Source organism: Vicia villosa, linkage group LG7 (assembly GCF_029867415.1).
Source record: "Vicia villosa cultivar HV-30 ecotype Madison, WI linkage group LG7, Vvil1.0, whole genome shotgun sequence".
Lineage (NCBI taxonomy): Eukaryota > Viridiplantae > Streptophyta > Magnoliopsida > Fabales > Fabaceae > Vicia > Vicia villosa.
In genome coordinates this window covers 3,200,663-3,225,997 of record NC_081186.1, presented here as the reverse complement: position 1 = coordinate 3,225,997, position 25,335 = coordinate 3,200,663, and the positions used below count along the sequence as shown (strand labels likewise).

Below are 25,335 nucleotides of genomic sequence, written 5' to 3'. Positions count from 1 at the left end.
GTGGATGGAGCTAACCTACAAGGTTAGCACTCCAACGCTCAAGTTAGTGTATGAAATGAATAGTGGAATTCCAAATGGGGAAGAAGTTACCTGAAAATGGCGCACATTGCTTTCTTTTATAAAGTGGTTTGAACAATGCGGACGCCCGTAGGATGGATCTTATGGCCCTGATTGCTTCCTCCAAGGGAGTCACGAGTAACAAATTAATCTATACTTACCATGTTTTGCTTCTCCTGGGTACTAGGCATTGCTCCATACTAGACCTTGGGGACCGGCCCAGAACACTTTCCATTATCCAACCAACCAAACAAGTACATAATAATTCAAAAAAGACAACAAAACAAAGCCTTTACTGTTATTTTAGCATTAAATTGACTAGTGCTTATTAAAAAGGACAACGTCTGCGGTTATTCAACATAACTGGATGATTGCAAGGACAGAAGCATAGTTCTAAATATATCACAAGCAAAATCACTTTAAACATTAAACAAATAGGCATGTAAAGACAGAGCACATAATGACAGAGAATAAGGAAGGGATAAACAAAACGGCATGTTTGCACACGGAGACAGAGCGAATATATGTTTTATGTAGAACCGATATTAATAAACAAAACTCCAAAACACATGTATCATAATAGGTAAATAGAAACCAAAAAAAGACTTATCTCAGAGGTATCTGGAGGGCTAGAAGTAATGTGTGGTTATCCTAGCGAATCAAACCTAAACATGGAAAATAACAAAAGAAAAGAAACATTAATAAGTGAGAAACAAGCAGTAGTATCAATGTATGAAAATTAAACATTGGCGCGACAGAGTGGACAAGTTTTCTTAATGTTAATTCATTTTTGAATGCACTCGGCATGAAATAGATGAGAGCAGCCCAACCGAATTGGGGTGCATTCAACCAAAACCAAAACCAAAATCAAAATCAAAATACTAATTGCAAGCTTATTACTTATTACTAGGCTCCTTCTACAGGAAGTACTGTTAGAAACAGGTGGGATGACAGCAGGTAAAGTTGCTCCTGAATGCAATACATCCTAACAAACCTCATATGATTCGAGTACCAATCCAGACAACGCAATCTTTAACCTTTTCTTATCTTCATTGGTTCTAATATTTACCATAAAATCAATTAGTGAGAAATTTGGCAAGGTATTATATACATTTTCAATAACCAAGAAAAGCAATAACTGGTAAGAACCATAAAAGCATGCTTACATGACCCATAAGCCAGAACCCATATTAAGATCCCACACCTTCACCATTTTAACAAAAAAGATGTTACTTTCTGTTCTATATGAGAACAAAGCCTTTACTGTTATTTTAACATTAAATTGAATCTTTTATCGGTCTTGCCTAATAGACTAGTTGTTATAAAACTGGACAACATAAACATTTGTTGTTATTCAGTATAACTGGATGATTGCAAGGACATAAGCATAGTTCTAAATATTGACAAACAAAATCACTTTGTGTAACACATATTGACACAAAGAATAAGGAAAAGTTAGACAAAAAACAGGTATGCACACAAAGACAGAGCAGTTTTATGTAGAACCTTGAGTAACAAGAATTGTAATAAAGTAAAACATGAACAACAATTGCCCTTTTTAAATTGTCATTCAGCCTTTCCCACAACCTTAAAATAAAAAGTTCAAAGTTCAACAACAGCCTAATTTGAAACAATAAACCAAGTCCTAAATCACAAATTTTTCATTTAAAAAGTCATATTAAATGTGGATCATGAAACACCCAAGTTTTTCAAATAACATACAACCCAAAGCTATACATTCTTCAAATAAGTTTTATGTAGAAGCATAGTTCTAAGTATTCACAAACAAAATAACCTATAACCTTAAATATCGGCAGTATTGACACAAAGAATAAGGAAAAGATAGACAAAACAACAGGTTTGCACACAAAGACAGTGTGACAAACAAGTAGTATCAATGTATGGGAATTAAACATTGGCGCGACAGAGAGGACAGTTTTTTCGAATGTTAATCCATTTCTGAATGCAGTGAGTATGAAAAACATGAGAGCAGCGCAACCGAATTGGCGTGGAAGAAGCATTAGGCAAGTCAAGAAGACAAATGGAGCAGATGGATTCTACAGCATCTTCTGTTGATGTTGTAACATGTTCTTGAACATCCATCACCACAGCAGCAGAAGCCCTAGTAGTACCATTGTTGTGGTGGTGGGGATGACCATGATTAAATGACTGTGTTGTTGGATGAATCCTTGATCTTCTTGGAATGTTGTTGGCCAAATGAGAATGATAGAGAAGAGTTTCATCAACCACAGAGAAGGTTGGTGTTGATGAAACGCTGTTGTTGCGGTTGTGAGACATTAATCTTGTTGGAAGATTGTTGTGGTGGTGAGACGAAGAAGAAGGTGGTGTTGTTGGGTGATGGTAGTGAGACATGGTACGAGAATCAAAGAGAACAAAGACAGGTAACATGTTGTTGTTGTTGTGGGTACGAGGATGTTGTTGTTCTAAATCAAAAAGAGCAACATCGTCAACAACTGAAAGCGGTATCAACATTATTGTTACTGCACAAGTGATCGTTTGCGAAAGATAGAATTGCAAGAGAGAGTATGAGGATGAATGTTAAGAGTGATAGCGCGAATTGTTATTTATAGAAGCTATGAGTACTCTTTTGTGACCGTTATGTTATGTGGAACTAAACAAACCCTAAAATCTTTTAAGAATTTGTGTCATTAATGGAAAAGATTTTTAAGGATCTTTCATTAAATGAAGCAAATAAGAATGTCTTGCGTCACAGAATTTCAATCTTTTTTTTTTGGGCTTCATTTTCAACTATTGGCCCAAATTAAATAAGTCAATAAATAGAGATTGAGATCTAACATCCCACATTTTCTATGCGCCACTTCAATGTATTAGATAATTCGACCAAAGTACTATTTTTTACAATATTTAGGAATTTTCAAAAAATTATTGTATTTTTTAAAAAAATTTAAAGAAATATCCCAATATTTACAAGTATGTTTTTTTTTTTAATATTTTATGTTTTTACTAGATTTTTTTCTTAATTAAGAAATATGCGGTATTTTTTTATGTATTTTTATGGGATTTTCAAAAGATTGGTATAAAAAGATTATGGCGTTTTTTTATAAGTCTGGCATGAATTCGTAAGTAAATGTCGATTTTTTCAAAATAAGTCTAACCTTTTCTCAAAATCAAAGAAGATCTAAAAAACCATGAAAAAAGGTTTAGAGAGCCTACGTATCTTAGGATTATAATGATGTGAAATCCTCTTGTAAGGAAGAAACAAATATGTGTCTTATCACAAATCATAAAGAAAATCTCTTATTTTTCTTATCAAGGCTTGTTTTCCATATGTAAAAAACTAATTAAAGAAACAAGTAAATTAGAAAAAGTGTCTATATCTCCAAAGACATTAGTTTTTCCTTCGAATTGCAAAATAAAAACTTATTGAAAGAAATATACTTGAAAAGTAAAATAGAAATCTTCAAAACATACTTGATAAATTCACTAAAGGAAGAGACAACTTGAATCTTTTGTTAAGTACCCAAAGAGCGTCTTACAAAAAGGTTGGTCTTGGTTATGAACGTATGTGTTTTTTTTTTTAAATACTTATTTTTTTATCGGATTTCTGCTTAGTTAAGATATATTCGATATTTTTTATGTATTTTTATATGATTTTTAAAAGGTTGGTCTAAAAAATATAGTTTTTTATCTCATTGTTCTACAAGTCTGGCATAAATTCGTAAGTGAATACCGATTTTTCAAATTGTCTGATATAAATGTTATGATTTATACTGATTTTTAAAAAATTAGTGAGAATGCAAGGGTGACACGAATTTTTTTGGAAAAAATCGATAGTTTTGAGGGGTGACACATGAATTCTTGTAGGGGTGACACCGGATTTTTTAAACATCAGATATGTAGTTTCTTTTTAATTTTTATTAGGCTTAATTGCAATTTTGGTCCCCTATTATTCTTTTTTTTGGGTTTTGGTCCCCTTATTTTAAAATCCTGAATTTAAGTCCCTATATTTTTGTTTTTTTGAGGATTTTGGTCCCCCTGCAAATTCGAAGGCAATTTTAAATGAAATGACGCTCACATTGATGATGTGTCATTGGTAGCTCAGCAATGAACTGTTAAAAAAACTAATTTTATTTAAGATTCATGTTGAACATGTCATCAATGTGAGTTCCATTTCATTAAAAATTGACTTCGAATTCACAAGGGGACCAAAATCCTCAAAAAACTAAAATAAAGGGACTAAAATTCCGGATTTTAAAATAGGGGGACCAAAACCCCAAAAAAGAGATAATAGGGGGATCAAACATAGATTGAGCGACATACCTGTAACAGACGTTGTAGAGAACTCTAGTGATGACAGTGCAAATAATGGTGACGATCAGTTGCGCACCAGGGTGGGTAAAGTAGCTCCCACTAGTTTTCACAATAAGAGGATCGAAGACACGCTGGACCATGTATTCTCTATCGTATAAGAGGTAGAGTTTGTCATTTTAGAGGCAACAATAATGAGGTAAAAGTTGTTGTGACTGATTATGTTGAGCTAAAGGCTGATACAGAAGTGCTTCATCAAGCTGATACGTGTGATCATCATGATATTCCTATAGGTGAAAGCTTCATTGGAGGGCCCTATGACCTTACATTATTGTCAGGTTATGCCGATCACATTTCCTTCATATTATGTAAGGGAGGATTTGTAACACCCTTCTAAACCCCCACAGAAAATATAATAAAGATCAGAGTAATTATACAACAAGGATGTTACAATTAATAAAATAAATAAAATACCAAGTCGTTTGTCATGCTTTATTAGAATTAAACCAAATATCAAAACATGTGTTTAGCACAGCAGAAACTCATTTTAACAATGTTAAGAAACATATCTAAGCAAATCAACAATACATAATCCATAACCAATAATGGCAACGAGGTATATCAAGTAACTCTAAGACTATCGACCCCCAGTGTTACAAGATCAGAGCATGACCGACACGACTCCACATAACCGGACAAACTCTACGAGTCATCCTCACCGATCGCTTAAACCGCTACTTCAATCTGAAATCATCAAAGTAAGGGTGAGACTACATCATAGTTAAATAGCATTATAAATCATTAGATATAGAATTTCATAAGCGATTATCCACCCTACTTAGCATATTCAGATTAATCAATTCATACCAATCACAAGCACAAGTCAATAGTATGCAACAATAACACAACACAATCATAACACCGGATTTCATCCTGACATGTCACAATTTATACAAAGACCATGCAGACTCTTATGCATGTGGTACCATACATGGGATACACCCATCCAACTGATCTTTTTCATCACCAAGATACAGTTTAACCAGCACAAATTTCACACAATGGGAATTATGCCCACCATTTTGATCCACTTTCATCACCGGGATCCATCACCAAAAATGTATGCGAATGAATGCAACGTATAACATGCTTACAACATCACCAATCCGATGTATCACATCGTCTCATTATCATCACCAATTCATCACCAATAAGCATGCATTAGTTTTAGCATTCATACAAATATATCGCACGCATACATGTAAAACATCATCCAATAAATAATACAAACAGGGTATAAAACTCGGACTTTACATCCATATCACCTATTCATCATATATAATTTACACCACATATAACGTCAAATCACAGTTATATCATTACAACATCACCACATTGTCACATTAACCAAATCATGCACACAATGTACAAAACACGCCATAAACGAAATAAATCAAGGTTTTCAAAATAAAATCAAGTTATTGTTGTTTTCTTTACTTTATATCATAGAGTATTTAATTTAAGAAACAACGTCCAAAACGGCGTCTAAAACGGACTTACGGTTCAAAAAATTAGAAGCTTTTAAAGTTAGAATAGTTTTCAAAAACATGCTGCTGGAATTTTGTACTGGAACCCGGTTCGTCCCACATGGGAACCGGTTCCTGGACCCAAAAATGCCATTTTTAACGTTCTAACACAGTGGAACCCGGTTCCTCCCACATGGGAACCGGTTCCCACGAACCCAGTAGCTGAAAAACATGATTTTTAAGACTTTTATGCATCCCAAACACATACCAACTCATACCATTACGAAATTGATCATCGATAACATCAAAATACTCCAAATACATGATTCTAATGCACAAACAACATACCACAACACCATGTAACATTACTACATCATCAATTGCAATCAATTCATCAAATCATACATGTCAGTGTTGGTATTTCACAAAACCTAACATCCCAAATAGAGATTCTAATCCCTTAATTCAATCCTATCATCATCAAAGTCATAATACTACATAATTAGAGCAATCACCCCTTACCTCAGAGTCGAATCTTCGAAGGTCTTTTTCTCCTTTGGCTCTTCTCTCTTTCACGTGTTCTTCAGTTCTCAGACTCTGTCCCTTTTTCTTCTACCTCTTTTTTCCCAATTTCCTTTATTTTATGAAAACATAAAATAGTTAGTAATGGGCTTACTCACTTAGCACCCCCATACTGCTAACCTCACCATCCGGCCCAATGGCTCTTAATCCATAATTCTACAATAATTCAACCAAATACCAAAATAATTCTAATTAATACTTTAATTTCCAATTAAATTAAAATTAGAAAATATGGGGTGTTACTGGATTAAACTTAAAAAAATATTGATTTATTGTATTAGTGATTAATTGAAAGTAACTAATGGTTTATGCTTTAATTTTTACAAGACTAAATCCCATTGAGGTCTCTACTCATGAGCTAAATTTGAATAAATTCTCGGTAGTGCATATGCCAAAGGTGGTTATGACACTAGTAGATGGTGATGATGGTATGCTGTCACTAGTGGATTGTTTGCTGATTATACTTGGTGCCACGTTGTTATTTGCTTTTATTAAGTGGTGGCATAAGGAAATATCTACATTTTATCTTCCATTTAGTGATATGACTATTATCATTGACAATGTCTCTAGTCTATTCCATCCACATCTTGTTGGTAACTTTTTCACCATTCCATTGATGAACATAGAACTTGCATTTATGAGTGCAGAGACATATAACACCCCTTTCTAACCTTAAATTATAACATACAATTCACAGAGTAATCATGCATAAAGGAAAAAGGGTTTCACATGTTATTTTCATTGACATGAAAACCTAAAACAAACATCCAACATTCATAATATGCACTAATCATATTCTAACACAATTTGAAAATCGCATGCTTTCATACATTATGCATAAACGCTTGCGGAAAAAAACAGGATTTGCTATCACATAAATTCAATGAATATATCCCATACTATATTCATCTACCAATTTCGAAGTAACACCAACAACCATGTTACTTGAAATTCACAATCTAGGCTACATAGCCTTAAAACAACATATCCAAGATATCAAACAAATACATCCAAAATATCCAACAAAACATAGAAAATAGCGATATCCAAACATAAGCATAAGTCTAAAGAAATCCCCCAAGTGTTACATGATCAGAGCATATGACTCGCTACCTAATCAAACAACAAAACTCGGAAGCTCTTCGGCTAATCCTCGAACAAGCTACTACTCGTCTGAACCTGCATGTTACTAACAAAGGATAACATTCAAACAGAAGGGTGAGAGTTCAAATTATTATAGAAAACATAATAATGGGAAATGCAAAACATAAACAAGCATACATTTCACAATTCATCACTCTTCTTGAAACATGCTTTCATATCCATATATCAAGGTTAAAATGTTTAGAATTAACCAACCAAATTCCATCATACAAGTAATCATATCCAATTACCCACTAAACAATTGTAATCCAATAATGAAATATCATCAAGTATACAATTATCAATTCACAAATTCCATATATATATATATATATATATATATATATATATATATATATATATATATATATATATATATATATATATATATATATATATATATATATATATATATATATATATATATTTAGGGGTGGACAACGGTCGGCGACGGACGGTTCCGGATCAAAAATTGTCCACCGTTCAAGACCGACGGATTGAATATATCAATCCACTTCCGTCCATTTTACATATCGGTTACGGCGGATGGCGGTTTTCTCGGATAGCGGTTTGACGGGTGGGTTCATCCGGATATCACCACTTAAAAAGATAGTGAAAATATCAGAATCAAAATCTAAAAACACCAACAAAAAGAGAGAAACTCATACTAAAAACACCAACCCTATAATTTGTTTTAACATTTGTTAAATACCATATATCCTTTTGAAGCAAGATCTAGAATACAGAACATTTTTTAAGAAGATTTAGTAAAAAATAGTGTTCATCTTGTCGTAGCATAGCAACAATAAACTTGAATATAAAGATGTTAATGGAGTCATAAAAATGGTGTGGTAGAAAAGAGCTTTCATGGAGATTAAGAACATCAGACTAGAAATAGTGTTTGGGTGTGAAATGTTGTGTGATGTCTTGAGAGAGAAAGGAGAGAGGAAAGCAAAGTGTGATTTGTGAGTGAGAGAAAGAAGACATCGAAAATAGAGTCTAGGAATGAAAAAAGAAAAAGCAATTATGAAAGGCAAGTGAATGTACAATGGTTTTCAAAATAAAAACAACTTGTAAGTCATAAGTCTGACCAAAGTAACCTATAGGATTTGAATGCTGTCATAATTTAAGTCTAGCCTACTTATACCTACAAACGCTATTATGATTAGAATATTTTCACAGTTTAGCGGTCGGATATGGATTTCGTTGGACCAATTTTTTTCATCCGAGACCGACCAAAGAAATCCAGTTAAACTCGAAGTTATCACTATTTTGACCCGACACCCATCTATACCCGTCCGTTTTAATCAATTCTGGATCGGACATAGCGGGCCGCGGGCGGGTCCCGGGTTCTTGTCCACCCCTATATATATGCATCACTCATCAAATAATCAACCCACACAAATCATACCACATAATCACACAAAACACAATTCACACCGACACGTGCGACTCAAGTATGAATCTATGCAATATGCATGTGGATCCCTCCGTTATCATTTATGGAAAGCCGGTTGTCATTCTCTACAGACTAGATAACCACCTCAAAGCTCCATTCGGCGTTAAGCTTTCAAATCCCATTCGGCGTTAGATTTGGGACAAGCAAATAATCTTCACGAGATTACCCGACATTGCCACTTTCAAAGACTCATGCTTGTGTAAGTGTGTAACAAAACAAGACTCGTGCATTTAAGACGATCTCTATCTCTTAAACTACACAATCACATCTTTCCAACATTGCACAATATACACAACATGATTTCACTTCCAAACAATGCATCACTTAACATACATCATGTTAGAACATAGTTTGGTTCTAAACATAATTTTAGTGTTTTGATGATAACAAGCAAATAAATTTTGTATAAGCAAATGTGGTACTCTAATTATACGTTTCTGATTTCAGAAGACGACTCAATACAAGTACTATTAGAACTTGATGTGCAAAGATGAACAAATACACAATTGCTCAAGTCTGAAGACAACTTCTGATAAAGCACCAAAACGCTGCATACATACTGATACAGAAGATATATTCCAAGCTCAAACAAAAGATCATGAAGTTTGAATGATGTTAGAAACATAATCATTAGCAAGGCAGCTGCAACACACAAAAACGCAACTCCCAAGGTTGATTGAAGAAGCTATCCACATGCAGCTCATTGGAGAAAACAAAAGCAAAAAGCAAACACGCAACCATTTATTTCTCTCTCCAAAAACCAAGACTAATGTGCAAGAGTCTGAAGATATATATACACACAAAATCACTCCTTCAAGAGTGTGTGATGGTGGTATCAAACAATGAACTGATTCAAACAACACCAACATAACACAATGAACTCATACTCTGAAGAATAATCATATCTCTGAGTTCGAACATTCTTCACTACACATTATTGAAGTATCATAGATGAAGATCAAATCAATAAGCAATCATACACAAGAGTTGTTGCTCTAAATTTGCTATAAGAAAAACTGAAGATGAAGATCAACTCAAGAAGTAATCATACACAAGAAGTTCTTTGGACTCCTCCTTTGATTGGCTGGCTAAAGTGTAACATTGATGGTGTAGCTATAGGTAATCCTTCTACTTCAGCTTGTGGGGGGATTTTTCAGGATCACGAGTCCAGCCATATTCTTAGCTTGCTGCCTTTCTTGGTGATGTTACTCCTGAGATGGCCGAGTTTTTAGCAGCTATTGTGGCTTTGGAAGAGGCTAATAGAAGGAAAATTAGTAAACTTTGGATTGAGTCTGACTGTAGCATCGTTTTCAAAGCTTTTACTCTTTAGTGCCTTGGAAGGTCCAGTCTCGTTGGCTTAAGTGTTTGGATTATACTTTAAAGATTGATTTCATGATTACTCACATTTTTAGAGAAGCCAATATTTGTGCGGATGCCTTGGCTAGTATTGGTTTAAAATGTAAAAATGACAATTGGTTTAATTATGTGCATACGGATATCCTTAAAGAGTTCTTGCTAGACAAGGAAGGTACCCCTAGAGTTAGGCTCTGTCACTGAGAGGTTTTGACTTGGTCCCCTTCCTTTTTATTTTAATGATATCCTTCTCTTTTGGTTTAAAAAAATAGTACATTTTATTTTAAATAATAAATAAATAAAATAAGAGCAACTTTATCAACACAATATAATAATATAAAATCAAACTAGTAGAAGACCCGGGCGTCCGCACGGGTAATTCATATCTTAATGTGAATAATATAGTACAAACGAAAGGAGCACATATACCTTAATGGTTCTTAAGAATATATTTAGAAATGCTAATGTGAAACATCATCCTTGGAAGTGAAATATTACAAATATCACTAAGTACAAATATTTTGTTGAATAAAATAAAAAAGGTATTGTGGTGATAGTGACCCGTAAAAATAATGACTTTTAGTAATAAAATTCCAGTTAGTAAATTTTACATCGGGTCTAGTACCTAAGGATTTGTTACAAAATTTATAAATTTTTAAATACATAATTGATAAAAATTTAAAACTTAAAACTCTAGTACATTTTATTGAGTTAAAGGTTAAAAAGGTATTGTGGTGATAGTGACCCGTAAAAATAATGAGTTTCAGTAAAAGATAGTGAGTGTCAGTGAAAAGAGTGAGTTTCAATAAAATATCTACGAAGAAATTAATATCATCACCTAGAACAATAATGCATGCATCAACTAATATTCAAAAATCAAATAATTAGAATTATATAGATAATTATTTTGTCTATAATATATTTATAAAAATCAATTTGTTAGTAAATTTGAAATAAAAAATACTTCAAATATTTAAAATTACTAACTACTCCATCTTGTTAAGTATTTTATTAACCAAATTATGTGATATGTTTTTATAAATAGAATATGCAATTCAGAAAATTTGTATAGTAGAATAAAATATAGTTGGAAAATTGTTGAAAGAGTATTGTGGTGTACTTTTCGTTATTATCGTCTCCACAGGGATTATTGCGATATCACCGCCGTTCTATAGCCTATTTTGTCTTGAGTTAATGTTACTTTAGTTTTAGGTTTGCAAAAGATCATTCAATTCTTTTAGTAGCAAAGAGTAAATTAATGAAAGTTCTAAGTTAAAGAATATGTATCAAGATTCGATTTCATCGACCTAAATTTGTATGTTTCCTTATAAATAGATGCTTATGAACTTGCTAACGATCAATATAATTACGTATCGACACCTATATCGTCCGTGTCCGCAACGATATAGTTAGATTTACCGCATTGTTTAACCGACGATTTCTCCACCGTTTAAACAATACAAATAACGTTTTAAGAACCGATACTTAGTAAACATCAAACTCTAAATCCATGTCTGCAACTTATAGTTTGAAAGATGATTAGTTAGGTCTAGATACAAACATTGATGTCTCAAACATTTATACCAAAGGAAAAGCTTTAATAAACAAACTAAACCATCTATATTGATCATCACTTGTTCATACACATATATTCACAAGAAAAACATACAAAAGGCTAGGAAGATTACATCTTATCTTGATACAAAAGTGGTTTAGCTATCCATGAGAATGGTAGCTTGCACAAGAAGGTAAGGATGAAGATCAACAAGCATCAAATGGCGATTAATCGACGATCAAGGCTTCCAATCTTCAACTCTATATTTGCTACAGTGTATATTGCTCTTGTTTTTCTCTAAAATATCTCCAACACTCTCTCAAAAGTGATCTGGCCCATAAACAAATAAACAAAGTTTCGCAGACCGCGCTTAGCGCGGTGCAGCCCGCTAAGCGCGCTATCAATAATTGCTTAAACCGCCCAACCGCGCTAAGCGGGCTCCAGACCTCGCTTAGCGCGGAACTCTCTGCCAGAACTTCCTTCTTTTCTTCAAAAGCGCGCTTAGCGGGCTCAACCTCGCTTAGCGCGCTACCTCTTTTCAGCAATCCTTGGCTTTGGTCTAGGAACATCTTCAAAGTGCTTTTTCCATGGTCCCAGCTTCCAATCTATTTTAATATATAAAAATGAATTACCACCAATTTCCCTTAATTACCCTAATGACAAACAATTAAACATGGTTTTGCATACCCCTGAGCGTAATTTTACATTTAATCATGATTACATTCCAACAGTTTATTTAATGCAAAAATTCAGTATTGGAATATGTAAAAACCTACACTATGTTCCATCTTCCTATTCCCTTTTTTCAAGCAATGAAAAATTAATTCACGCGTTTTCCAATCTACTTTTTTTCAAATTCATTCATGATTTCCAATACATTGAAAATAGGTCACACTATTTAGCTCTCTATTAACCCTATATTTCTATTATCATCTCTATTAAACCTTTCATATTCATTTTCGTTTAGTAGAAATAGCTTATAATCTCTCCATCAAACAAGCTTCCATCAAACAAAATGCAGCCACTATAACATCTATAAAAAATGGCTTTGACGCTGCTCTAAGATCCAACAAAGTTTTCTTCTTTTTCATCTCTATGTTTCATCCCCATTATTTTTTATGTTTGTTTTTGGATGAGTTGAATTGAATTGAATAGATTGTAGATCGAGAAAGGAAAAGTGAAGAGGACGAAATTGAATCAAAATTCATAGTCAGATGTCAGCAGTTATGTGCGAAAGTAAGAGATATTTCTTTGAAGAAAGTTCGTCATAATTTGTTACCTCACATGGAAGAACAGGTACAGTTTTCTTCTTTCATTTTTTATTTTTATTTTTTGACTTTTATATATTTATAGAAAATGAAGATGAAAAAGGTTTCATAAACCCTTCTCTTTTTTTTTATTAATATATTATTAATTCTCTTTTTTTTTTGAAAATAGGGAAGTACATGGAAGCACATGAATCATATTATGCTTGAGAAGCAGCTTTTAATTTGACTATGCTTGAGAAGCAGCTTTTAATTAGATGCGGTAATCGTTTGTTTGATTGTTCATTACTTCGAATTACGATTCTGATTAAGAAAGTTTTGATTTTTTTTTAATTTTTTTGTTTGCGGCATAGTTGAGGTTTGGTTGAAGTTTCTCATGCCATAGATCTTTGCTTTGGGAAATTATCATTAATCAACATCTCCTCAATCATCTTCCAGTAAATGCAATGCTTCGATAATTTTAATAAGTTGTAGTTATTTTCTTTTTTTTTTAGTCTGATTTTTGATTAGTTTTTTCTCCAATGAAATTGTTAGTTAATTTTGTTATCCTTCTTTTGATTGTGTTCTATTAGAGGGTTCTGAATCTTATCAGGGGAAGGGTTCTGACTCAAAATCATCTAATTTTATTGATGTTATAAACGCGGTAGTGTTCTTTTACTTCTTATACACTAAGTTTTTATTTTATAGTTGTGTTTATTTGTGTTTGAAGTGAAAATGTATTGATATCTGATACATACTATATATTAGGAATAAACCCTAAATTTTGTTTTCATCACTAAGTGTGGTTCATATTGTGTTTTTCTTTATTTTAATTTTCAGATGATTTTCGTTTGCAATTGCTCTCAACGAGTTTTCTGTATAATTCATATTTTCTATGTTATAATATTTGTTACATTTGATCTGAATGAGTTTCATGGATGATTCAAATGTTGTATTTTCTATTTTGTAATATTTTTTAAACAGATCTCTGCTATAGTGTCTGTTTATTCATAGATTTTTTTATCACATGTAACAATATGTTTTCTACCTAATGATGAAGGGCAATCTACACTCTTTTCATTGAATTTTTATCGCTAATTTGTATTAGTAAATATTGTAAATGAGTGTATTTTTTGTTTGAAGGAGACAAAGTTGATTTAGTGATTGGGAACTGATCTTCATAATAGTAGTAAGCAAGAGGGAGGCCATTTAAAATGATAATGGCTTGGAATTTTGTTTGCATCAAGACATTAGAAGAATACAAATGTTAGTAATGCATTTCCAAAACGATGTTCTGTGATTGATTCATCATGTCAATGATACTGCTAACAAAATAGAAGCATTGTTTTTGTTTTTTGGATTTAGAATTGGAGAATGTTTTGATAGTAAAAGATTGTACTCATTGGATGCTTAGAGTTAGGGATTATAATGCAGCTTTGTGAGTTGAGAAAGCAACAAATGACTTACTAATTGGCCCAAATTGGGCTATGAACATATATTTGTTTTTTCTGCTCATTTTATTTGTTTATGATTGTTTAGACAAGAGTTCTTTGCTGCTTAAACATTCATATTAGTTGGGACATCATATATGAAAAAGTGTTATTTTAATGTGCAAATAGTGAGAAATAAAATTTTAAGTTTTTTTTTATAATATCAATTGTAGAGCTAGAATTTGGATGACGTGATATCAATTGCTTTTATGTTTCGATTATAGTTTGAATTTATTATTCTTTTTACAATTAAAACAAAAGGCCAATGTAAAAACATATTCTAACATTATCATTAAATCTATTCAACATAATGAGTATATCGTGACATGATTCAAGAAAAAATAAAATTGATTTGAAAAAAATATTAGTTTCTACTAGAATATACATTTCTGACGGGCCTTAAATTACTTAATTTTTATATATTTTATATACATTTCTTAACCATTATTATAGTATATTCATTTAATATTTATTACGATATTGTGCGAACCGTGCGAACGTAGAGATATATGACTACTCGATTATTTCATTATTTTTATTAAAATAAACATTTTCGAATGGGCAAAACTAATTAATTTGTATATATTTTATATACATCTTTTAACCATCATTATACTAATTGCATTTACTTTTTATAATGACATTATGTGAACCGTACAAATGACGGGCAAATGACTATTTAATAATCTTTTATAGGGAGATAGATATAATAATAAAAAATAATAACTTTTTTATTACCATTATTATTACATTTTATGTGTCTAATTAATTCAATTAAACCACTATTTTTATAAATTATATTTTTAAAAGATTAAGAAATTAAACGAATATAGTACTAATTTTATTGAAGATTTGTTGACAATTTTATTAGGAATCTACTTTAATATATAAAAATCAGTTTGAGAGATTTTTTCATACCCCTAAACATAATTACACACTTAAACTTATTCAATTGCCTTTAGCCCTAATTAATTATAATGTTTTTATTTGAATGAGTAGTCCATTTAACACGCTGCCTTTTAGTCATTCCATACTAATTATTAACCATTTTTACTATGTATTAGCTAAATAACAACTATTATTTGTCAAAAAAAAAAACAACTGTTAAAAAGGCCAAATTTATTATTCTTTTTACAATTAAAACAAGGGTCCTGCTAACCAGTGCCCCGGGGGCACTGGATAAGAAGTGATAAGAAGTAATAAATGACAATTAATCAAGTTTTATTCTTTTTGTAATAAATGAAAATTATATATATTTAATTATTAAATTAACTTATTCACTCTCTCTTTCATTTACTACCTAATTTATATGCTTGAACCAAATAAAATTCGGAATTTGAATTTCATAACTTCATTTCAATATTATTATCATTTTAATACAAGAACATGATTTATTATAAACAAAATAAACTAAAAAAATATTAAAAATTCTTTAAAAATTAACAATAAAATATTGAATTTTTTAATAAATTTTTTTTATATTCAATTTAAATATTTAAATGTTTTGATAAATTTAAGAAAAAAACATTAAATTAAAAAGTGGTTGCTATTGAAAATGAAATAGGAAAAAACAATAATAGGTAATAAATGAAAATGAAAAAAATTGTAACGTCTTATATTTTTTCTTTATGGTTTTAAAATTTTCAATTTTTTTTCTTAAATAACACTATTAATAAACTCTCTTTTTAAGAATATTAATGAATCTATCACGTAATTAATGATCCTTAACCAGTGCCCCCGGGGCACTGGTTAGCATTGCCCTTAAAACAAAAGGCCAATGTAAAAACATATTCTAACATTATCATTAAATCTATTCAACATAATGAGTATATCGTGACATGATTCAAGAAAAAATAAAATTGATTTGAAAAAAATATTAGTTTCTACTAGAATATACATTTCTGACGGGCCTTAAATTACTTAATTTTTATATTTTATATACATTTCTTAACCATTATTATAGTATATTCATTTATTATTTATTACGATATTGTGCGAACCGTGCGAACGTAGAGATATATGACTACTCGATTATTTCATTATTTTTATTAAAATAAACATTTTCGAATGGGCAAAACTAATTAATTTGTATATATTTCATATACATCTTTTAACCATCATTATACTAATTGCATTTACTTTTTATAATGACATTATGTGAACCGTACAAATGACGGGCAAATGACTATTTAATAATCTTTTATAGGGAGATAGATATAATAATAAAAAATAATAACTTTTTTATTACCATTATTATTACATTTTATGTGTCTAATTAATTCAATTAAACCACTATTTTTATAAATTATATTTTTAAAAGATTAAGAAATTAAACGAATATAGTACTAATTTTATTGAAGATTTGTTGACAATTTTATTAGGAATCTACTTTAATATATAAAACTCAGTTTGAGAGATTTTTTCATACCCCTAAACATAATTACACACTTAAACTTATTCAATTGCCTTTAGCCCTAATTAATTATAATGTTTTTATTTGAATGAGTAGTCCATTTAACACGCTGCCTTTTAGTCATTCCATACTAATTATTAACCATTTTTATTATGTATTAGCTAAATAACAACTATTATTTGTCAAAAAAAAAAAACAACTGTTAAAAAGGCCAAATTTATTATTCTTTTTACAATTAAAACAAGGGTCCTGCTAACCAGTGCCCGGGGGCACTGGATAAGAAGTGATAAGAAGTAATAAATGACAATTAATCAAGTTTTATTCTTTTTGTAATAAATGAAAATTATATATATTTAATTATTAAATTAACTTATTCACTCTCTCTTTCATTTACTACCTAATTTATATGCTTGAACCAAATAAAATTCGGAATTTGAATTTCATAACTTCATTTCAATATTATTATCATTTTAATACAAGAACATGATTTATTATAAACAAAATAAACTAAAAAAATATTAAAAATTCTTTAAAAATTAACAATAAAATATTGAATTTTTTAATAAATTTTTTTTATATTCAATTTAAATATTTAAATGTTTTGATAAATTTAAGAAAAAAACATTAAATTAAAAAGTGGTTGCTATTGAAAATGAAATAGGAAAAAACAATAATAGGTAATAAATGAAAATGAAAAAAATTGTAACGTCTTATATTTTTTCTTTATGGTTTTAAAATTTTCAACTTTTTTTTCTTAAATAACACTATTAATAAACTCTCTTTTTAAGAATATTAATGAATCTATCACGTAATTAATGATCCTTAACCAGTGCCCCCGGGGCACTGGTTAGCATTGCCCTTAAAACAAAAGGCCAATGTAAAAACATATTCTAACATTATCATTAAATCTATTCAACATAATGAGTATATCGTGACATGATTCAAGAAAAAATAAAATTGATTTGAAAAAAATATTAGTTTCTACTAGAATATACATTTCTGACGGGCCTTAAATTACTTAATTTTTATATATTTTATATACATTTCTTAACCATTATTATAGTATATTCATTTATTATTTATTACGATATTGTGCGAACCGTGCGAACTTAGAGATATATGACTACTCGATTATTTCATTATTTTTATTAAAATAAACATTTTCGAATGGGCAAAACTAATTAATTTGTATATATTTCATATACATCTTTTAACCATCATTATACTAATTGCATTTACTTTTTATAATGACATTATGTGAACCGTACAAATGACGGGCAAATGACTATTTAATAATCTTTTATAGGGAGATAGATATAATAATAAAAAATAATAACTTTTTTATTACCATTATTATTACATTTTATGTGTCTAATTAATTCAATTAAACCACTATTTTTATAAATTATATTTTTAAAAGATTAAGAAATTAAACGAATATAGTACTAATTTTATTGAAGATTTGTTGACAATTTTATTAGGAATCTACTTTAATATATAAAATTCAGTTTGAGAGATTTTTTCATACCCCTAAACATAATTACACACTTAAACTTATTCAATTGCCTTTAGCCCTAATTAATTATAATGTTTTTATTTGAATGAGTAGTCCATTTAACACGCTGCCTTTTAGTCATTCCATACTAATTATTAACCATTTTAAATACAATTTGTAGAAAATTTTAATAATATTAATTTGAAGAAAATGTCATTGGGAATATGTAGTTTTAGGTGATAATAATTAATTTTTTTTTTAACATTTGCAATTATTAATATTTTTTAAGAAATAATTGATCTACTATTATAATAACTACTATCATAAGAAAATCGATGTCTACCAAAAATAAGTTCATGTCCAAGTTTAAACAAATATTTTAATCTGATTTTCATGCCTTCAATTGTCTTTTTTTCATCATCAACTCATATTAGCATGCCTTATGTGTTTAATATTTGACAATATCTAAAAACAATCATTATTTTTTTTTGCATGCTACAAGTTTTCCAATCAATTCCAATATCTAAAAGTAATCATTACGGTTAATTAATCATAAAAAAGGTGGAATTCATATAACTCTCTACCTTCCATACAATATCAACAAATATATAGTACCTTGACATAATTCAAATTCAAATAGAGGAATCAGTATAAAATAATTGTAAATAAACATACAAAAAAGATTTTGTATAGAATTAAAAATTAAAAATTAAATGTATATAACACCTTTCAATACGCATTATTGTATCTTCCCTATTGAAAATTGTTGACATTAATTCTAATTTATATACATTCCTTTAATATCTATAAAAAAATATTTGACATTAATTCTAATTTATATTCATTTCATTAAATATATCAAATATAAAGAAAGAGTCGGTATATAAATCTTTTTCTGCCAATGATTTTACATACCCCTGAGAGTAATTACACAACTAACCATAATTAATTCCAACAATTTTCTTATGAAAAACTCAAATTTGTTATTATTTTTATTTAATTTATTTTATTATGTATTCAATATTTATAAAAAAGATGGATAAATTCATACTATATTTTTGCATATATAAATTCATAATATATAAATTTTATATTCATATGAATTTTATACTCATATGATATCTTTTACAATTTACTTATCACGTTGCATTTTATAAAAACTTTTTCTTTTAAATTTTTCAACAATTATTATTTGTTTGTCTTTAAATTTATTTTCTATTAGATGATAAAATTATATATTATCAATAAAATTAATAAATTTACAATACAGAAAATTTTAAAATTATAGCCATGCCCGACGGGCCTAACCTATTATTTTGACGGGCCGACAAAATATTTACTTAAATTGAACAAATATAGAGATCATATATTAATGAATTCTGAATTACTATAGCATATAACTTCTAAATTACTACACAAATTTAACAAACATAATCAAATTGTGTTATCCATCTTTTTTTGGTGTATATTTTTTTATTTTACATTAAATCTAATCAAATTATTAAACCAATATATCTTTTTGTTGTATAATATATTTTATTTTATAATATTGATAGAAATTGTAAAATTAAAATTATAAACAATTATAAAAATTATTGGCATGCGCGACGGCCAAACCTTTTTTTCCACCATATATTTGGTTTAATAGCAATTAAACAATTTATCTATATCCTAACAACTACTACAACATAATACATTTTTTAACCATAACCATATTATATTTATTTAATATTTATACCGACTTTACGTGACCCGTGCGGGCGCACGGGTCCTTTACTAGTTATCTATAAAAACTACAAAATCCAACATAGATTGCAAAGATAAGAACTATTCAACAATAATATAAATATAAGAATAAATATATACCAAATGACAATAAAATACTACTTATTAACCACAAAAAGACTTGAGAGTTACCAAAAATTACCTAAGATATTTACACAAATTGGTAACTAACAAAAATGCAATATAGTGAGTAATTAGAGACATTGAGATCAATTAACAATTTAAATTAAAATTATTTTAAACACTCCATGAACTTGTGGTGTATTATTACTCTACTTCATCTAATCAATATAGCTTATCCAATTTTATATATTCACGTGAAGGTTAATATCAATGCTTTAGTGATGAATCATCATGGTAAATTCTCATATCTAAACCTTTATCAACATTGCAAAATTCATGAAAATTTCAAGGCTATTTATTCAATATATAAAGTTAAAACTAAACTTTGAAAAATTCGAATTAAAACATGAGAGGCACCCTAACATAATGTCTATCTATGTCCCAAGCTAGATTGTATAAACCACTTCCTAGTTGAAATAAAATCTAATCAAAACTCAGGAGTTGATTCATCTATTTAACATCATTGTTGTCAATATATACATAGCTACACTTTTGACAGAACTTGATAGTTATTTTCTATGAAAGTTACCGGCTGCTCTCCATTGTATTCACTATTTCCAATTTGATCCCATCCTTCATTTCCTTCGGAACAATCTCCAGAGGAAGAACTGGTTGCTTTTTCCCCAAAACATTCTCTTGAGGACTAAGATCATATGCATTCCTAGGAGCTGCATCACTTCATTGAGTTGGATTATGAGTTCCTAGCTTTACTTTTTCTTTTCTTAGTTGCTTGGAGCATAACAAAGTTATTCCATTTACAAATTTTAAGAACAAATTACGTATAGAATCAATATCCTCATTTGTAAGTAAAAAATTTAATAAAAGTTAATACATAACTAAGTAGGCCAGGGAATGGAGCATCAATTCTCTTGGAAGGTCCTGTTGGCTTAAGTGTTTGGATTATATTTTAAAGATTGATTTTACGATTACTCACATTTTTAGAGAAGTCAATATTTGTGCAGATGCCCTTGGCTAGTATTGGTTTAAAATGTAAAAATGACAATTGATTTAATTATGTGCATACGGATATCCTTAAAGAATTCTTGCTAGACAAGGAAGGTACACTAGACTTAGACTCTGTCACTGAGAGGTTTTGACTTGGTCCCCTTCCTTTTTATTTTAATGATATCCTTCTCTTTTGGTTAAAAAAATAGTACTAGTACATTTTATTTTAAATAATAAATAAATAAAATAAGAGCAACTTTATCAACACAATATAATAATATAAAATCAAATTAAAAACTAGAGGCCCATAGATTTGAGAAAAGGATGACACGCAGTTATAGAATCAAACAAATGATGACACGCGTCAACTGCAAAGCTCCATATAATGATTGCTTCTAATTATTACTATTGTTCTGCCTTTCAAAATAAATTAATCTTATCTTCAACTAAATAATCTTAATCATTCAACGAATCTTCATTCACACAGATTCAAAGGATGGGTGTAGTGATAATAGACGGCACCACCGTAACAAACTTCATAGCCGACGACGAGCGTTTCACAAACAGCGTCAACGAACAGTTTTCATCTCTCGATCTCAACAACGACGGCGTTCTATCACGCGCAGAGCTTCGCACGGCCTTCGAATCGATGAGACTGATCGAGGCACACTTCGGCATCGACGTATCCACCCCGCCGGAGCAACTCACGCGCCTTTACGACTCCGTGTTCGACAGTTTTGACGGTGATGGAAGTGGCACTGTAGATCGTGACGAGTTTAAAGCCGAGATGAAGAAGATCATGCTCGCGATTGCTGATGGATTGGGATCTTCGCCGATTCAGATGGTTCTGGAAGATGATTCGCAGAGTCTTCTTCAGAAAGCTGCGGATCTTGAAGCTTCTAAGTACGCTGCCGTTTGATTCGCTGCCGTTTTGGTTTTTTTATGTTCTGTTATGTGTCGTTTTGGTATCCTTTTGTATATTTGGGGATATTATTAACATTATGATATCAATGATGAAAATCTGATTGTATTTAACTTGCTTTGCATAAGTTTTCTCTTGGTTTTGGAATTTTTTTTCCAGTGTTTTTTTTAATAATTTTTTATACAAACTTACGTTATTATTTAGCAAAAATATTCTGTGGCTCAACCTATGTCAATATGTGTAAGAAAGACGGCCCTCAACATTGGTGGCTCAAACATATTAATAGTGTGTATCATATAAAAAGGTTGTAGAATATGTTTGGTTTGTCTTTCAAAAGGATAACCTCAATTCTAGAGTAGAAGGTGGAGAATTGATTTTGAATGATTTTAAGATGTTTAATAGAATTGATTCTGATTCTATTTAAAAGCTAGAATCTGTAGCTTATGTCTCCAAAATCGATTATGAATAATTTTTATTGATAAAATCAATTATATCTAATTCAATTCTGTTAGAATCAATTATATCTACCATCAATTCAAACACACTCTAAATCTAAATCAAACACACTCTAAATCTAAATATTAGTCGAGCGTGAAAATAGACTAGGAGAATATGTTTGATGAAGATTCATTTTATAGATTCATCTAGATTTTGTGAGTGATGTCTTGTTAAGTGAGGCTATAATGTTTGTCAGCTATTTGAAAATGTATAAAGTCCACTAAGATTACTTTGTCTAACCTGTCATTAACTCTATTTCATTTTAAGTACAACTCGTCATCTTTATTCTTATGGTTCTAACTTTTTATGTTAAATGTCTAAAATGATTAAATAAGAAATGTATATTTGCTTGCTATTTTATTACATTAGTATTTGAAATTTGTATAAGGGGGCAACTAGAGCATTTATATAAATTATTGAATACTATTTCATTTAGGGGTGTTTATTGGATGGTTCACAAGAAAAACTTAACTAAATTGAACTATAATAAAAATTCATTCGAATTAAATCGAACCCTTTTAATTTACTAAGAATTGAACTGAACCAAAATTATTGGTTTGGTATACTGTTTTGAAATTCTGAACCATACCGAACTGTTACAAGGCAATTTTTTCTAAACCAAACTGTTTATCAAAGAACCGAACTATTAAACTATTTTTTAATTTTTTTTTTAAATTTTAAACTTGTTTTAAACATTTTTAATTTTCAGTTTTAGTTTGGTTCGGTTTCAGTTACAGTTCGATTTTAGAACTGTTTGTGCATAATGGTTTGGTTCACTAACTATGCATAACAGTTCGGTTATTTTAACTTCAGTTTGATTTAGTTCAGCAGTTAATTTCAGTTTTTGAATTTTTTGAACAGCCCTAATTCCATTCACTCCTCCTTTCTCCTCTCTTGCTCAAAAACACATGTATTTTTCTTCTCATCTTCAAATTTCAATTTCTCAAAAACACATGTATTTTTCTCATCTTCAAAATTCAATTTCTCAAAAACACATGTATTTCTCTTCTTATCTTCAAAGTTCAATTTTTTTATAGTACTTGTGCATTTCTTAAAAAGTTTAAAATAGTCGATGATATTTTTTTCTACCATATATGAAGTTGGTTTCATTCCTATATCTAAGATTCTAATCCTTCAGTATGTCCTTCATGTTCCAAATATGTCTTGCAACCTGTTATCCATAAGCAAATTAACACAAGATCTTAACCATTTTGCTATTTTTAACACATTTAATTGTAAATTTCCAGAGCTAAATTTGGGGAAAGTGATTGATAGTGATAAAGAAGATGATGGTATCTATCTCTTTAATGATGAGGTTGGCATTAAGGAAGGATTTCATTAAGATGGAGAAATAATGGTATGGCGTCATTGGCAGGACGCTCAAATTTGAATTACTTGTTTTCTGAATATTTTTAAATTAAAAATATGAAGCAATTTTATTATGAAGTTTGTCAATTTGCAAAATATCATCGTTCTTCCTATTGTTCTTATATGCATAAACCATATTGTTTGTTCACCTTAATTTATAGTGATGTTTGAGTTCTTTGTAGAGATGGTTAAACACTTTCATAGATGATCACACTCGTATGACTTGACTTTACTTAATGAAAACAAAATTAGAATTCCAAAGCACTTTAAAACTTTTTTTCAAATGATCTTATTCAATTTCGAGTAAAAGTTAAGATCGTTCGTAGTGATAAGGGAAGGAAATATTTTAATAAACGCTTGAGTAGATTTGTTTCTTTAGGAACGCATTATTATTGTGCGGACATCCCACAACAAAATAGAGAGTAAGCTAAACAAAAAATAACAAACATTGTCTTGAAGTTTACGATGAAGAAATCTTGCTGGAACATATTTGATATCATTTGATGTTTTCACAAATGTTTTTTTTAAATAATAAACTTTCATACGTGAATCTCTAACATTATCAATTATCTGATAACCCAGCATGTAAAATTGTCTCCAAATCTTACTGAACCTTTTCAAATTTCTGAAAATTCTAATTATGACCTTATCCTTATTGAACTTGTTCTTAATAATGTTTTTTTCCTTTTCAACCAACCATTGCTAATTATACTCTATCTATTCCTGTTAGGAGAGGTATGAGATCCTCTACAAACATCTTATTTTCAACTCTATATCTTATGACAAATTGCCACCCATTTTAGAGCCTTTACTTGTGAACCAGCAAAAGAAGAAACTCAAAAGTGATATGCATTAAGCTCTAAGGGTTGCTAAATGGAAAGTTGAGGAGATTGGGGCTCTTCAAAAAAACAGACTTTGAAAGAGGTTGATCTTAGAAGAAAAATAATTGTTAGATGTAAATGGATGTTTACCATGAAGTGTCAGGCAGATGAATCAACTGAGAGTATAAGTTTGACTTGTTTCCAAAAACTTTACACAAACATATGTTATTGATTATTAAATTGTTTGCTCCTGTTGTGAAACTTAA

The 25,335-nt window shown here is 30.0% G+C and overlaps 2 protein-coding genes across 2 annotated transcripts; one reads left to right on the top strand and one right to left on the bottom strand.

Annotated features, from left to right (window-relative positions):
* Positions 1-1,965: 1,965 nt before the first annotated feature.
* LOC131616987 (E3 ubiquitin-protein ligase At3g02290-like) lies at positions 1,966-2,550 on the bottom strand. Its single transcript, XM_058888391.1, has one exon. It carries the CDS (start codon positions 2,548-2,550, stop codon positions 1,966-1,968), a length of 585 nt encoding a protein of 194 aa, XP_058744374.1.
* A 19,315-nt stretch (positions 2,551-21,865) lies between these two features.
* On the top strand, positions 21,866-22,495 carry LOC131620268 (uncharacterized). Its single transcript, XM_058891272.1, has one exon. The coding sequence runs from the start codon at positions 21,957-21,959 to the stop codon at positions 22,377-22,379; it is 423 nt and encodes a 140-aa protein (XP_058747255.1). The 5' UTR covers positions 21,866-21,956; the 3' UTR covers positions 22,380-22,495.
* Positions 22,496-25,335: the final 2,840 nt, after the last annotated feature.